Here is a 17,922-nt window from a genome sequence, read left to right as displayed (position 1 = left end):
ACGTGTCTATTAACCATGTCCCGCTGCAGTATGGAGGAAAATACCTTGTATATGCAATAGTCACTAGAACATTTTGCAGGTGTGTTTGAATCTCTAATGGGAAATAACTATAGTAATTCTATGATATGTTTTAGTAGGATACTGTACAAATATCACAGCAAAACTAGAAATATTATAGAGATCCCATAGGAGATAAATATATATATATATATATATATATATATATATATATATATATAAAGTAGCCTACGATAAGGCCACTGTTGAGTACCACAGACACACTACAAGTCCATATAGGAACATGAAAGTGATTTTTCTTTCGAGATGCTTTATAACATTTGTATAAAGGATGATGCAGCCAATCCATAAAGGTCTAGCCTATCCTGCACACACAATTGGAGCCATTTGAAGGCTATTAGTGGTGGACTCCTGAAGCTGTAACTCCCAGGATTAACCCCAAACATGCATTCCTTGATTTGAAATTAACCACAAAGCGAAACCCACCCAGCCTCTTTGCAGCCTGAGCTACCAGAGGCGCCTCCCACAGAATGAGAGTTGATGGAGAACGCTCATTTGCATGCTGAACGGCGTTCTTAATGTGGATATTTATTTAAATTTAATTTCGTTCCCGCACAGGGTGCAATGTAGGCTTTTGTGCCAAAGTCATATTAACCCCCTGACTAGTTAATATGCAGTGCACGACGTTGCCCACGCACGATGAATATTCATACTGATGGCGATTCGCCGTCGCCTCCTCACTCCTCCTCTCCCCTCCCCGATGCAACGCAACAGCGTGGCGCAATGGAGGCTGTCCGGAAGACTCAACCATGTTTACAGTTACTGTATTCTCCCAAGCACATACACAGACCGCTTGGCATCTTCTAGTCTCTGTGTCGCTCGTTGTCGCTGCTACAATGGCAGATAAGACCCAAATGCCAACCAAAGACCGCGCTCTGAAGGGAAGAGAGGAGAAAATGGTCGTGGCAGGTAAATGACATACGGTAACACACCGTCCCTCGAGGACCGTTACCTACCTACTTTAATGCAAAGCAACGGCCTCGTTACGTGCTGACGCCACCGGGTAAACTGTCTACGTGCTTGAGTCACGTTTGAAACTGTTGTAAACGCACAGTTCCTCTGACCGCATAACAAGTAGGCCTAATGTAAATATTAATGCGCTAACCGAAAATCACCACTCATACTGGTACTGATGTATTCTATAGCAACCACTTTGTTTAGCGACTGTTCAACACTTATAATGCTTGGAGGAAGACTAATTATCAAAGACTGACTGAACATTTGCGTTCTTTCATTTTACAGAGGCTTAAATAAAGGAGTGTTGTTATAGGCAGTAATTTCATGACATTACAGAACTGCATCAAAACCAGATGGTTTGGATAGAGCTGTTGGAAGTTGTGGGATAAATTGGGGCGCTGTAGTAGGGGAATAGGGGTGCTGACTACCCAGGGCCCAGGTAAAGTGTCTGGACTAAAATGCTTTTTGTAGACCTCAAGTGTAGGCTACAGTTATGAATATTTATAATTTTATTTCACACCACTCTGGTTTTGAAACAGGGTTTGGCTGAAATCTACAACACCGCAAAGAAATAATACTGTCTCGAAAATGTGACACAGCAACTGCTGTATTGTCTGAGAGCAAGCAGGAATAAAATTTGGCAAGGTTTTTTCCTGTGCAGAATAAAACTAAATCGTCCTCCCTAGACAGATTCTGAATAGGGGATAACTGCTGAAAGTGTGATTACCACAGCCGATCAGCGGCATCACAGTAGCGCCCAAAACCCATAATTTCAATTAGGGATGTGTCTGATAATTGATCAGTAAATGAATGTGTGGAGATGTGGGGTTGTGGATGGGTAGACACAGATGTTTGTCATAGATGGAATAATGGCGGTGTGCGGGCAAGAGGAAAGTGGAGGGGGGCCCACAGTCCCCTCCTGTACATAAGGCCCATAATTCCTAGCTACGCCCTGAGGATAATCTATCTGATGCGCTTTTGCCCAAATAACAGGGCCAAGGGCAGTGGGGGTGAGGCTCCACTGGGCCTCCAACGAAATGTGGATTAGTTCCATTTCAGCGTTACTTCTTTTGGTAGAAACAATGAGAGAATGGATATGGATATGACTAATTTGATCAGAGGTTTCACGTTCTCCACTGATAGTTCCCCACCTGCAGGAAAGACCTTTTTCAAATGGGTGTCTGTAGTCTGTCTAAAGTGTCTTTACTTGGGGGGTCCTTGACATGAAAAAGTTTGGGAGTCCTTGGCCTATAAGGAATAGTCATCCTGACACTGCTCTCTTGTCCAATGAGAGTTGGCCCAGACACCAGTGTCATAAGGTGTAGTCAGCCTGTCTGTTGGATACACCCAGGGCTGGGAGATATGGGCAAAAATATGATCACAAATACATTTTTTTAATATTGATTGATAATGATAATTATCACAGTATACGTCAAATAAATATTGTTGTTGTCTAAAGGCTACTTTTGGCTCCTGAGTCAAAACCGAAGAATCAGAAGTTTAATTGTAGTTTAAAGTTTTCTTTATTATCAGAACATGATGAATAGGTCTTCTCTCCAAACCACACTTACACAACCGGTGCCGTGTCTTCACAATGCAATACACTATTGCATTTGTGAGGTGTTTGTGGCTGTTGCTGCTGAGAAGTGGAGTGTTAGTTGCACAGAGTAGATCACTGGTTCTTGGGGATCGACTTCCAGCACTCGCTTGGGACTGCAGTTATTCTGTTCTCTGTGCTCTAAAGGATGATACAGTCTAAAAATGTGAAATGGGTTCAGAGTATTATGTAACTTTGTTGCACATGCCTTTCTGGCTCTTGTTAGACTTTAAGTAGCCAAAATATTTCCACACCGTCAAAATTGACTTCCCTCATCAGTGATATTTCCTCATTTGAGCTGAAGTTAAAGTGGCCACGGCGATGTCTCTTTGTTCTATGTCACCTGAACTTTTGTTGTGAGGGACATTCATTTTGATAATCTTACTTGCCAACCTAGTTAACATCAAACATCAGACTAGTGTGTGGCACTCTGGACTTTAATATTGAAGAAAGTTATATTTAGATAAGCGCTATAATTTTCCACCAGCCCTACACATGCCCCTATAATGACAGCCTGGCTGCTTTAGTTAGTAAACAGTTCCTCCAAGCTCTTTAAAATCTCTAGTATTTGCTTCATGTGAGTTTGTCATGTTTGTTTCGCCACACTTTTTGTTGTGCCAGAGTGGGGAAACTAAAAAGAAAGTTATTCTCAATCATAATTCACCTCTTTTCAATCAATGAAGTTAATTATTGCTCTATTTTATTTATTTAAAAAAATGTGGTCAGACCTATAGGTATCTCTTGCAATTTTATTGATGATTTCCTATTTCTCTGAACTGCATTTAAATTTAAGAATACCGTTTAAACCGACAATATTGAAAACATGGCATGCATTTTCTATAAGTGCTAATAAGTCTCCCACAGTACTTTGAGAACTTCAATCTCACAGACTCATTTAATCTTTAATCAGCTGCTACAATATATCACAATGGACTTTAACTCTCACACCTAGGTCAAGCCGCCGTACGCGAATGTGCTGGTGAAAATCTGGTTGTCTCAATGATTGCCTAAATGTCCACAATCTTGCACCTTTGCAGTATGTTCATCCTGGTAAAATTGTGGACATTAATGCAGTCACTGAGTCAATCATGCACTTAACAGAACCTGGAGTGGCAGCAAAAGCCCATTGGGATGTTGTAGGATCTTGGTGCAAATAGTTCATGATTAAACCAGGATAAAGCAAATCTGTAAGGATCAAGTCAGAGCAGAGACTGAGACTTACTAGTACTTACAGAAAATGCAGTGTTTAAGTCACTGCTGTTGTTAACAGGCTTCAGTTGTTAGTCTAGAGTGATGATTTTATTGTCTGAGATCATTTTTCTATTTTCTCAGTTTAAATTATATTGTTAAATCTGAAACATATGTTTCTGTTATGTTAGCCTTTTCACCTCTAGCACCTGTGGATAGAGATTAACTTGGATTGGGCTAAATCTGTTCACTGCTAAAAAGACGCTATCCTCCACCTTCCTTCCCTTCCCTATTTATCATTTCATTCGTCCCCACTTTGTATCACTTTGTATCAGAATTAAACCTCTCCATCTCGTCTCAGCCTGTCTCTCTTCTGCGCATCCTTTCATTCAGCTGTTCATTATACTATTTTGGGACAGGAGGGTTCGTAGAAGTGCGTGGCAGAGGAGAAACATGGTGAGATTTGAACCTGGTGCTCCCAATCATCACCCACTCTGCCTGGAGTGGCCACGCAGTGCATTGTGGGAGCTGAGTGTGCGCGTATGGGAGGTAGCGGTGCTGCAGCGTCCAGGGGCCCATCTGGGCATTATGCGCATGAAGGCTCCGCCCCGTCGTAAATTCCTGCTCCGTCTGTCGAAGCAGCTCGGAGACACCGCATGGCGGAAATCTGTTCCACCCCTTTCACCGCGGGGGGCAGCTTAGGTGGGGATGGGTTTGGTTTAGAGTGTGTGTGTGTGTGTATGTGTGTGTGTGTATTTGTGTGTGTTTTGCGTTGGAATAGTATGCTTCTGTGTTTGGGCCAGTAAGAATGTTTAATTTAGAAATTGCAAGGACTCTATGTTTGCCCTGTGTAGTCCCAGCCTGTCTGTGTGTGTGCGTGTGCCTATGTGTGCACACAATGTCCCTCTCTACTGTGATGATTGCTGCAATGATTTGGAAGTTGCTTCAGGCCCTCTAGCCCCACTAAAAGAAGCTCCTTGTTCCTTGTTAAGACGTCCTGGTCCTGCACCACTCCCTTCCCCTCTCCAGTCTGTAATGTACTCTCTGACCTTGGTGAGAGTGATCCAGTGGCAGATTGCTACATGGTAGGGGCACAGGAGCTATTATTTTGAGTCAGTGCAGGATAGACTGCCAATATTTCTTCCAAACACGATGGGGGAGGTCAGCTGACCAAAATCAATCTTTGTAACATGGTTGACTATAACTCTTAAAAGCAGTTTCATTGCAAAGATATATTGCTGGCATTATTTCTTGGCAGTTTCCTGTCTCCAAATGCCCTCGCAGTTTTGCCTTTTGCATTGAGCTCAATTTACCTCTTTGAAGGGAGAAAGAACGAATGCAAATGAAAGAGACAAAGAGAGGATACTTGGTAGAGAGAAGAAGGTATGTGCTCATGCACACATGCAGGGGGATGGTGAGCAGGAAAATTGTGTTTCTTGTACAAATCTCCTTTAATCTATAGTTAAAAAGACGATGCATTTAATCATTTGTGCTGGCAAGATGGATGCCATCCCCCTTTGTTCCCCCTCAAATCAGCTTTTGAGTGCAGATATTTGAGCAGGCCCAAACAGGATGTTCCTCCATCTTGCTGGAAGGGGCTGATGGGGGCGGTGCTATAGTAGGTCTTCTCCATAGCAACTGTTTCCGTTGCTAGGATACAGTATGTATGGAATGCATGGATGGCTTGGAGGTTCTACTCTCCGGAGTCTAGACTGTCTCCCCCACCCTGAATAGATAAAGCTGTAAACATACAGTATATGAAGCACAACTGTGATAATGCCAAGTTTGGTTGATTGTTTTAAGGCCACAGCAGCCGTTGGCTTTGTAGCACACACTTCTTTCTTTTACTTACCCCTGACTCTGTCCTTAAAAACAGACCACCTCCCACCAGCCTTGCCTCTTCCCTCCCCTCCCCTCCTTTGCCCCACTATTCTCGCCCCTACCCATCCTCCCATACAGCAGAGGGTAGTTGGCACCACTATAAAGCATCAGCCTCCTCCGTCGACTCGTGCCTGACTCTCTGCCAACCTGTGTGAAGCTAGAAAGAGGAATAGAGAGAGAGAGAGAGGGGGGAAGAGGAAGAGAGAGGGAAAGGGAGAGAATGGTTTTTGGAAGGAAATAAACAGAGCAGCCTGGAATTCGACCTTTCCGTCACCAGTTTTGGCGTCCAGGGACGGTGTCTCTCCCGTGTCTCTGCATGAGGGGGCAGCAGCGCTTGGACTTCTGTTTTGCGGGTGAGAAACGCGGGACCACGGGCAGAACCGGAGGGTAACAAAGACTAAATACCCACCGAACCAAGCCAAACTGGACGTTATTATCCACTAAGCAACAGATAGATTGCCATGCCCTTGACCGATGGTGACAATGATAAAAGCAGAGTGGTAGGGCGCAGGGTCCGATGTTTTGGTGCTGGTCCAGCCGCCTCCAGCCACCATGCTAAAAGCAACAAAAGGTGACCAAAGTATTCCGCTTCAGTCCCGCCGTACTGTATAGCCTGCACTGCGCTTTTCAGATATCCTTGAAAACAAAGGCGCACAAAAGAAAATACGCCCATATTTCATCCAAGTTGAAAAAAAAAATCCTTTTCACACGAATCCTTCCCCCATATTCAGCCTGTTTTCCTCCTTTGTAAGCTCAGTCAGTCACCCTCCCTGCTTGTTTTTTTGTCGTCCTCTCTTCTTTCTTTTGCTGGCGTAGTGAGGCAGCGTAGTGAGGGTATTCAGCCAGTTCTTTCTCGGTGGCTGTGTGTGTTAGGTGGGGTAATTCTGGCAGAGTGGGGTGTGGGCGCTGGGCTGGCAGGGGGGAATGCTGGGCTAGGCACAGTGAAAGGAGCCAGCCTGGCACTGCCTGGACCTCTGCCAGCTGCTCCATGGGAGAAATACCCACAGCAGAGGTTGGTGTGTGTGAGTGATTGTGTGCTTACGTGCACGCGTGCGTGCACACATTTGGAAAAAAAAAAGAGAGAGCGAGGGATGATGGGAAGATGGTGTGAGGAAAGTGTGAGGTGAAGATGGAGAACAGCTGACAGAGAGAGAAGAGGGTGGGGAGGCTTGGCTCACAGTAAGTTTCTCTGGACAGCGCTGTGTCGGCGTGTTCTTGGCTCTCTTCATTTTCTCTTTTTTTTCCTTGTTTATTTGTTTATTTGTTTGTTTGTTTTCTCTGTGTTCCATCTTGGATGGAGTGCCTGGTCTTTTTATTTAGCGCCCGAAGGCATGGTGGTCTGAAAGCCAAAAGAATCCTTCGCTGCCTCTCTGCTACCCTCATCTGTTGCTTCTCACTGGCTATTTACTCCTTTTCTTCTTTTGGCAGTCTGATCTCTCCTCCTCCTCCTCCTCCCCCTCTATCGCACACTAACTGTCTCTCGCACGCTCATTCTCTCTCTCTCTCTCTCTCTCTCTCTCTCTCTCTCTCTCTCTCTCTCTCTGTCCTTTGGCAACTTCAGTACTGTTTATCGCTATGGGCAGAAAGAGAGGACAAGAGAATGAAAGCGAGCAAAGGATAGAGACAAAACAAGATTCACAGAACGATAAGGAGAGAGGGAGAGATGAAGATTTCTGCAGTTCCCAAGCCTCCCTCTATCTCTCTCTCCCTTATGGACTGAGAGTATTTACCCAGTACAGTCACTGACATAAATATACTTTGATTGCAGTTGACTCTGTGCCCGTGAACATGACCTGGCAGTGCCAAGCAACCTGCTTGTACAAAGACAGAATTGGCACACAATAGGAGGGCAGGAAGGGACTGCCTGAGGGCAGCAAGGCCTCTGTGACACCTTCATGCTACTGCAGTCTGTTAATCCACAAAAAAAAAAAACAGTTTTGTCTGTTATCAAAAACCTTTGGCTTGTCAGAGTGTTGCTTCATTACTATCTGGCTTTACAATGATTGCTCCCAATCAACTGCAACAAACTGCATGTGACTGGGTTTTTGGCCTATCACTCAGGCCTAGGGCTATAGGTAATAAAATATTATGTCTATATCAATTTGTTTTGTATGAAGGTCAATTTGACACATCACAGCACTGACTGACCAAAGAGAAACCACACATTGAACTTTTAGCAAGCGTGCATTATTGGTATGTGTCTAAGCTGTGCATGTGTGTATGTGTGTGGTGTGTGTGTGTGTGGTGTGTGTGTGTGTGTGTTCATACTGTACCCCGTGGCCTGTTTATCCGTAGACTAATATTAGTGGTTGCAGTGCAAACCAGCCTTGCTCAGTGGAGATTTACACGCTAAGTCACCTCAGTCTTCTTAAGCACTAATCCACCTCTCACATCTGTGGGCTACACACACACACACACACACACACACACTTCTTTCCTTTTTAGCGCTCTAATTCCACACAGCACAGTTGGCAGCGGAGTGCCACCCTCCCCCCCCGCCACCTCTCACCAATCCAGTGTGCGTACAGTTTGTTTTACTTATTGGGTTTTTTTTAAACATGGCACAGATTAGGGCGGCCCTGGGTCAAGTTGCCGGGCCGTTCCCAGCTAGCAGGGTCATACAGGAGGGTGCCCCTGACCTGCTTGGTGTGTTATTGTTTTGCTTTGTGGACACCAGATGGTGCCAAGCCTAGCGCTAAACACACACACATTCAAAGAGATAGGGACAGATCAGATAATAACTATTTGTGTTTAATTGTGGGTATTGAAGGGAGGACAGCAGGGATAGAATGGTGGTCAAAGCCTTGTAATCTCCTAAGTGTCTTCCAGCACAGAAGCCTCTGGCTCTGATCCGCTGGCTTAGGTCAGCCTGTAGCCAAGTGAAGGCCTGTGAAGCCTAGCTGAAGCTGCTAATGGGCCTTTAGACTCGCATGCTTTTTAATGTTGAAACACACTGTTATGATTCAGGATCTGAACTCATTTCACCTTGTTTCCCCTCCCAGAGAAGCATGCAGTCAATGGAAACCCCACAGTGGAGCCCTTCCCAGAAGGCGTGGAGACCATCATGTTTGGTGAGACCCCACAACCACTCTGCAGACAGATTTATTTCATAGTCATACTGAGTCTCTTCATGGGAAATAACCCAAATCTGAACCCTAATCTTGTATGACCAGTTTTTGGTCATGGACACATTTTGGCAAAATGCTGGAGACTCTGTAGATGGTAAGAAAGTACAGAAGCATTCATGGTGTGTGTGTGTGTGTGTGTGTGTGTGTGTGTGTGTGTGTGTGTGTGTGTGTTTGCGTGTGTGCATGCTTGCATGCGTGTGTGTGTGTGTGTGCATGCATTTGCGTGTGGTGTTTGTGAGTCTCCAGGTATGGGCTGTTTCTGGGGAGCCGAGAGGCTTTTCTGGCGGCTGTCAGGAGTCCTCTCCACACAGGTGGGCTACGCCGGCGGCTTCACACCCAACCCCAGCTATGAGGAGGTCTGTTCAGGTACTACACACCCTGTATGCACACATTTGCACGTATGCGCACCCTCTCCACTTCGCTACACACAGTATACACCAATCAGGCTCCCTTCCTGTGCGGAGGCGAAGTGAGTCGGCAGGACCTTTCACAGTGAGATCAGTCAGGGTGCGAGAGACCCAAAAACACAAAGAAATTGAGATAGAGAGAAACTCTAGAGATAGAGAGGGTGTTTTTTAAGTACAGCTCTCTCATCCTCCAGCCGCCTTCCCTTCATCTGCAGTCAACTACTCAGAATGCACTGCTCCAGATGGGCTGCAATCCCCCCCCCTCCCCTTCCCATGACCTACTTGTAAGGATTGGGCTCTGTACTGTGCTGTACTGCGCTGTACTGCGGCGTTTTTTGACTACAGAGGTTACCGTGTATGAAGCGCCATGAATGGACTTCTCTCCCTGAGACTGAGGTCTGGTGAACATTACGCTAGAGATGCTTGAATTGTGCTCATTTCCAGTCAAAGAATTTGAATATCTCTGTCTGTCTGTCTGTCTGTCTGTCTGTCTGTCTGTCTGTCTGTGTCTCCGTATCTCTCTCTTCCCTTTTCCTCAGCATGAGATTCCAATTGCTGGATTTCGGGTGATGATATACTGAGAAAGATATCTAGCTCTCTCTTGCTCCCTACGTATCTCCCTTGCGTTTTAGGAGTCTTGAGCTGTTAAGTTGGGGTTTCTCCATTGCTGAGGGCATAGGAATGCAGGCTGGGAAGGAGTTGAGGCGCAGGCACAGCATGGGAGGACTAGAAGAGGAGGGGAAGGACGCTTCTGGCTTGGCTGGCAGACTTTCTGAGCTGAGCCCTTCAAGGGATTGTATGTTCCCTGTCTCTCTATATCTGTCTAAGTCTCTCCCTCCCTCTCTCTCTCTCTCTCTCTCTCCCTCTCTGTCAGCCCCCCAACAACAAGATGGGGAACTGTGGAGAATGGAGGAGAGGAGGAGGGAGATGGAGACAGATGACAGAAGAGAGACAGACAGATTGAGAGCTGCAGCAAGTGAGGGAATGGGGAAAGAAAAAAAACTTTTGAGGGGAAAGAAAATCCAAGGAAAAAGTGCAAGAGAGGAGGGTTGTCTGTCCATCGGCTGAGAGAGTGCAGGCGTCGCTCCATTGGCCATGACGGAGCAGAGCACTGCGACGGTATGAGGCCGAGGAGCTGTCAACACAGCCAGGGCAGGACAGAGAGACAGACAAACGGCTGGACAGACAGACAGACAGACAGACACACAGACAGACAGACAGACAGACAGAAGGAAGGAAGCAAGGGGCTGATGGAACTGTCAACAGAGCCAGGGAAGGATGGAGGGACAAACAGACAGATGGATGGACTGACAGACAGAAATAGAATAGGCTGAGAAGCAGTCAACGTCCTATCTTGAGAGGACAGACATGTAGACAGTTCCGTGTGGGAGATGGAGGGAAGGAGACATGTTTTTCAGCCCCGAACATATTCCACCCTAACTAATTCACAGCACGGCATAAGCCCACTGCACCAACGTGTGCATACATTTGCAGTACGAAAGGTCTAATCAGGAGTTTAGTTGAAGGTAGTGTATAGGAAAGTATGACATGTGCAGATAAATCCACATGCTCGTGCGCTTGTCATTTTGTATCCAACAGCAGAAAAAAAGTTTTGGCGTAGTGAGTTGGGAGACTGTCCTTCAACCATACGCCATATTGAAGTGTCCTTTAGCAAGGTAATGAATCCCTAACATGTTCACCAGTGTTTTTGAACAGGCCTTTTCTTTCTGTTCTTACTGCTTTCTGCCATTGTTGTTATGACTTACCTGCACTGTAGCCACTAGCCTCACCTTATTAGCCACGACCACAAAAATGCCACAAAAATGGTACATGGCCCAAAACGTCCCAAATGGGGAGATTTAGGCATACACACACAGGGTTACAGATAGGCACAGACTAATAATGTATAATATATCCTATTTATTTATTGTTATTTTAATATAAACAAAGTTGCATGTTGCAGCTTTAATAGTTCCCGCACTGACTTTTCACGGTTGTATACTCTTGCCAAACTACTAATATCCACTGACGTGCTCCCATTCTTTATTTAGGTAACAAATGTTCAAGTAGCTGATATCTTCCATTTTCACTTGGCATGAGATCGTCCTTTGGAGGAGTGAGCGTGTCAGTTAGAGGCTGAAAGTGGGTCTCAAGCCAGATGCATGAAATTGGCATCGCTTCTCCTATTGTCTGCAACACACCTGATACACCTATGTGTTTGTGTGTGTATGTGTGTGTGTGTGTGTGTGTGTGTGTGTGTCTGTGTAAGAACTGTGCATGCGTGTGTGTGTGTGTATGTGTGTGTGAATAAGAGAAGGGGATGGTTCACACCTGGGTCGCTATTACTGATACAAGCCTCAGCTAACCCGCCTCAGTACTTACATTTGGCATACGTGTAGATTTGGCATAGGTGTGTATGTGTGATATATGTGTGTGAGCCTATCCTTTCTATTGAGTATGTGTGTGTGTGTGTGCGTGTGTGTGTGTGTGTGTGCGCGTGCGTGAGACCTTAAGCAGTCCCCAGTCTCAAAATGCCTGCAGGCAGCTTGTTGAAGCTTTGGGGTCCTGGCAGCTGCAGGCAGGAGAGAGGCGCCCCTCACCGTGCCTGTGTGCTTTTGGCAACTTCCACCATAAGCTCCAAACATTTACTGTGCCCTCTCTCTCTCTCTCTCTCTCTCTCTCTCCCTCTCCCTCTCTCTGTATATCTCTCTCTCTCTCTCTCTCTCTCTCTCTCTCCCTTTATCTGAATCTCTCTCTGTCTCTCTCCCCCATGGTGCCGTGAGCAATAACATAGCTCTCAGTGGATTCAACCTGAACGTCTGCTACCCATGGCACACGCATACAAACACACACACACACACTGTTCACACACTGTTCACACACTGTTCATTTGCAGTGCTGTTAATTATGGCTTTTTGAGTCTCTTTCATGCTAAATATTTTTGACGATTTGACAAAATGCGCAGCCACAATTATGTTAATTCTGGTGTTAGTCAACTGTTACATCAAACATTATGCAGCATTTACCATGAAAATATAAGTTAACAAAGAGTGGAGTGAGGAGGGGGAGCGATGAGTCAAGCCGATATCATAAGCGAAACTAACAGACCACTTGATTTAATGTTGATTAACACAAGTGTGTGTGTGTGTGTGTGTGTGTGTGCATACATGTCTCCATTAGGTCTGACGGGTCACACTGAGGTGGTGAGGGTGGTCTTCTCTCCTGAAGACATCAGCCTGGAGCAACTGCTCAAGCGCTTCTGGGAGAGCCACGACCCTACGCAAGGTAGCAACACACACACACACAGACACACATGCACACACAGACACACACAAGACCCGTCCCGAGGGGCACAGGGTGTATTAGAGCAGAAGGATGATGCCCAGACGTGTGCCTGTGTGTGCGTCGTGGTGGGGGAGGTCTCATGGGTGTAAGCCAATGCCAGACAGTGTTAATGTGTCTGAGATCCAGCCATCCATGGAGAGACACACCAGTGTGGTGCGTGTTCAAGCCCCAACTGAAAAAATCCCTCTCTGTGTTAGAGCATGTGCGTGGCATGTACTCTATAGTCCGTCCGTTGTAAAGCAGTGGAGGAATCTAAATGAAGCTACTGTAGCAGCAAAACACCTGAGAACTTGCATGTTGGAATTTACACTGCTACGTCCTAAAGTTGAATTCACAGAAAACATTTCTGAATGGGCAAGTCAGTATATGAATAAATGGAATAGAAGCTGCACATGGTGAATCTGCGCGCTCTCACTTTTGATGTTTTGCAGAGAATTTCAAAAGTTTCAGAAAGTGATTTGCAGACCTGTGGCTTCAAGACATTGCAAGGCGAGAGCTGTAAAGATTTTGTAAGGTTGTCCAACTTGTGATTCCCATTGAGATACTATGTTTTATCACCTTTAAGAATTTATCATAAGATATCCATATTGGATTTGGTTAGTTAAAAGTTGGCAGGCTACTGGACCAATACGTTTCATTTTCATGGAGAGAACATTTCGCCAAGCTCTATAAAAAGTCTGACAAGTTAATGTTTCCTTATTTATCACCTAACGACACACACTTTGTACAACATCTACACCATTTACTTGTTACTTAGGAGGAGCAATTGGAAAATTTGGCGTACAAGTGATTCACCAAGCAGCACTTAATTTCAATAAAATCTTTAATTTCAATAAAATCTCAACTTTTATAGTTCTATTCCATTCACACACACACACACCCTCCCCACTCCATCTCTCCATCTCTTCTTGTTTTCTTTGCTCACTGGAGGAGGTGATGTAAGAGCATTAATGCACCGGGAGGGCATGGGGGGGTTGGGGGGGTGAGCGAGAGATAGAGAGAGTGAGGGAACGAGGAACAGGGTGTGGGAGAGAGAGGGAGAGAGAGAGAGAGAGAGAGAGAGAGGACGGGCAAAGAGGTACTCTGCTCACTCACATAGAACAGGGAGGGGCATGACAAGTTGGATGAGGGTGATTTGGGAAGAGATGGATCAAAGATTCATAGGCCCGACCTTCAGCCTTTACACAGGCATGCGCGCGCACACACACACACACACACACACACACACACACACACACACACACACAGAGTCAGTGACGTTGCCCGCCTCCGTTCCGTCATCTCTTTTGCATCAGTCATGATCGCTCTCTCATACACTCACTGGTGTGTGACCTAAATATAAATGTCACCCATGTTAGTGCATGTACCACTACTATACCATGCTGTATAGTCTCGGCTCCTGCTGCACCCGACTGCACATTTTTCATACGTTTCATACTCCATCTTTCATGTCACCTGTTCATATCTTCACACCAGCGGAGGCAGTGGAGGCAGGGGAAGGAGAAACTATTGAGTATTGAGATTCGCCCGTGAACCACATCGTCCCAATCGGACTAGATTCTCCTGCTCACCGTAGGCAAGGGCAGAGACACGTCTTACTACGGGCAAAGGCACAGGCAGAGTGGAGCCGACACGCCACGGGGCAAAGGCACTGAGGCCAAAAGAGTAGTCATGCATTTCCCCTGACTCACTGCCTTGTCTCATCTCATGTTTTATTAATAGCATGCAGCTTATTGTCTATGCACTCCTCTAGTTGTCGGTGTGCGTTTCTTTTCTTTTTTTTTGTTACACTTAAAAACAGACGACATATTCAAAAATAACCTTACTCAATTCTACATTTTTCCCCCCCAGAAGTTTTTTTTTTTTTTTTCCGGTAGTGTTACTCCTTCACGTGACTTAAATGTGAATCCCTGCCGTTTTTCTCTCTTCTCTGACTCTGACTCTGGGTTCACGTGTAGCAGAAATTCCTCTGATTTGACAAATGTGGCGTGGAGTGGTGGAAACGGGCCCGCTGGCTGTGCCTTCACGCGTGCTTAAGCTCCAATTTATTCTGTCCACCTTGGAGCCGGGCTTAAAAGAGAATGGAGAAATTAAGGAGGTTCACTCTCATTTTTTTTTTTTTTTTTTTTTTTGCAACTGCACAGCTTCACGAGAGCTCTTCGTATATGGAGACAAGCCCAGACACATTATGCATTCTGTTTCTCTCCGCACATACACACACACACACACACAGCCCATCCTAGTTTATATATATGTTTGAGTACGTGTGGAAATATCACGTACAGATGCATTTTCAATTACATGCAATTCTTCCCTTTATGCGTATATGTGGGGTGTGTGTGTGTGCACGTGTGTGTGTATGTGTGTGTATGTGTTTTGAGATCTGTGCCTCTCTGCTTTGCCTCAGTTCAAAAGGGTTTAGTCCCGACAACGTGATGTCGGGCTGCGTCAGCTCCACCAATCCCGGCCTGGATAGCAACATTAGCAGCCAATCAGAAACTCCCAGCAGCCTTTGCTGTGTGCCCTCTTTCCATATTCAGCAACACTAGTCTCAATCTGCTGGCTTCCCTGGGATGTTGCATAAAGACCCCCCAATCTACACGCGCACAAATTATAAGTTTCCTCTGTCTACGCTACAGCAACTCTTCAATACCATACCTTCACATGTGCATGCACACAGGCTCACGCACAGACACACACACACACACTCGGTAGTAAAAGTGACGTCTGCACGTCACGGGGCAATGCTGTAATTCAGCAGTTCTGTGTCATCATGGGAGCTGAAAAGATGATTTGATGTATTTAGACTGATCCCTGTACAGATGCAAACTCGACTCGCTGCTCTTTCTCATAAAGCAGGTCAATCCACACACATTTCCATACACAAACATACTGTACACTTTATGCACATTATGCACAAATGCTCATTATGCCTACTCATAGACACTTTTACTCCATTTGCGCTTATGTGCGAATAGGCAAAACACACACACATACAGAATGTACGCACAGCTGCACCAAGAGCGTGTCGGTTGGTTTGTCGGCTACTTCCTCGTTCAAGAGGCCCTCAGCCCCCCTCCCCCCCGCTCCTCCAGTCTCCATCCTCCCCGTCTCCCCCGTCCCCCCGTCCCCCCTGTCCCCGCTCCCAGTGGAGCCCCAGGCTCTCAGTCTGTCTGGAGGATAAGAGCATCTTATCTGGCCGCTTCCTTACCCTGCCAACCCCTTCTCCTCATCCCCCACTTCTGCTCTCCTTATACTCTCATCCTCCCATAGTCGTCCTACCGCCAATCTTCGCCTTCTTTACTCCTTAACCTATCCGTGCATATCCTCACCTCCCTTTCTCTTCACCTTCCATCTCGACTCCTCTGTTTTTCCTCCTCCTCTGCTCTTATCCACCCATCCTCCACCCGCCCCATCCTCACATGCCGCCCTTTCTTAGCCTTCCGTCTGATTCCACCTTCCAATCCTTTCTCTCATCCTTTTCTCCACAGTCTTTTCCATTTTCCCGCTCTCCTCCTGCACCCTCTCCCATCCCTCCCCCACCCCGACTCCTTCTCCTTCCCCGTCTCGCCTGCACCCCCCCCCACCCCCGTCCCCTTTGCAGTGAGCGAAGGAGCGAGCGAGTGAGCAAACGGCCCGGAGCCCGTCGGCACATCCGCAGAGCAGCGCTGTGAGTCGACCGCTCCCCGAGGCCATCCGCTCATCACGCACACTCACATCCACTCACTCCTCTTTTATCTCTTAGTCACTCTCTCCTCCCCGCTCCTCATCCTCATCCTCCCTTCCCCCCTCTTCATTCTCCCGTCTCTTCCTCCGCTCCCCTCCTCCCCTCCGCCGCCCTTCATCTTAACAACCAAGGTTTTTCCCCCCTCTTTGTTTCCTCCTCTCCTCTCCTCTTCTCTCTTCCTCTCCCTTCCTTCCTCCTCCCTCGTTCCCTCCATCCCCTCTATTTTTTGAGGCCATGCAGTATTTATGGCGTAGGCTGCTGATGCTGCGTCAGTGAACAGGCATCACAGGCATATGCCGATACACACACACACACAAACACAAATGCACAGCTAAAATGGCCGACGCGGCTGTCCTCATTTGATAACATGTGCACACACACGCACGCACATGCATGCTCACCGTTGTAGATAGACCATGGGTGGACTGACAAGGTAAAAGAGAGATATTACAGGTGTATTACAGGGGTAACGGTATTTTAAAAAAATCCACAATCCACCATGGTGGCCATTTTAATTCAGTTGAACTCATTCTTCATTTTAAAATCTATGGGCATACGTTTTATGATGCGGACTTATAATACTTGGTATATTGCAGCGTATGAAGATACTTTCTAACATGACAAAGATTTCTCATCCTACATGTGGTGAGACCAAAATGAAAGTTGTGGTACGGACCAAATCACAAAATAGACATAAATCAAGCAGTCCTCATATGGTAAGTCTGGAAGGCGGCAGTCGCTCTCTGACAACTGAAATGAACATGAATATTCCTTTATTTAATATCTTCACCCCAGCTGGCTGGAGACACACGCCAATTCCCTGTTGGGGTACCCCCGTGTCCCCCTATGTCACCGCATCCCTCAATTTAGGGGCGCCCCTCCTATCTAAAGCCGACCCCCACAGGAGGTGACCTTGACCCCTGACCTTTGACCCCTGTCACCCCCACCCTTCTACCCCACCCCTTCCCTCTCCGCTGGTTGGCTGAGAATGGCATGCTCATTACCAGGTGTCACTTATTACACCCTCACACACGCTGACAGCCCTAATTTATGGAGATTGCGTGGCGCGTGGCGCGTGTACGCCGGGTGGGGGTGGGTTTCTGTGTGGCCGTCTGATTATGTGATGTTATAAGTTTCTGCATGTGTCTGTGCGCACAATTGGGAGAGATCGCTTGTGTTAAATCTTTTCAATTTTCTGTATTTGTTGCTGTGTTTGTATGCATCTATGAGCGCGTGCTTACACTTGTGCACGCTGTTGAGAAATGAACATGGAGGGGTGGACACATGGAGATGAGATCCTGATGGAAACAATATAGGGGAAATAAAACAGAACAGGATGGAGAGAAAAAAACAGGAGGAATGAATGAGAGAAGGAGAGAGAAATAAATGAAAGATAGGTAATACTAAAGCAGGTTAGGCCCCAACCTGAACAGTGTTTATTAGAGACAGAGACCCCAGCCTCAGCGCTTTGAATAATAATGATTGATAGATAGAACGCCAACCAACGCAAAACACACACACACACACACACACACACACAGAGAGAGAGGCTAAACATTTGCAGCCCTAATTTCAGGGTGTCGAACTTGTCATTTGAGTGTTGGAAAATTGAGT

The 17,922-nt window shown here is 46.3% G+C and overlaps 1 protein-coding gene across 1 annotated transcript in view; it reads left to right on the top strand.

Moving 5' to 3' along the window:
- Nucleotides 1-861: 861 nt before the first annotated feature.
- The window catches only part of msrab (methionine sulfoxide reductase Ab), a 30,989-nt gene continuing 13,928 nt past the window's right edge, over nt 862-17,922 (top strand). Inside the window, exons 1-4 of the mRNA XM_071528115.1 lie at nt 862-987; nt 8,704-8,772; nt 9,076-9,195; nt 12,417-12,521. Of these exons, the coding sequence (XP_071384216.1) occupies nt 915-987; nt 8,704-8,772; nt 9,076-9,195; nt 12,417-12,521 (367 nt within the window). The 5' untranslated portion in view covers nt 862-914. The remainder of the gene's footprint in view (nt 988-8,703; nt 8,773-9,075; nt 9,196-12,416; nt 12,522-17,922) is intronic.

The sequence above is a fragment of the Centroberyx affinis genome, unplaced genomic scaffold (assembly GCF_046629955.1).
Source record: "Centroberyx affinis isolate AG114_WGS23_722 - 3 ecotype Tasmania unplaced genomic scaffold, CSIRO-AGI_Caff_v1 ptg001619l_1, whole genome shotgun sequence".
Classification (NCBI taxonomy): domain Eukaryota; kingdom Metazoa; phylum Chordata; class Actinopteri; order Beryciformes; family Berycidae; genus Centroberyx; species Centroberyx affinis.
Note: the sequence above shows the minus strand (reverse complement) of the source record. Positions and strands in the feature narration are given on the sequence as shown.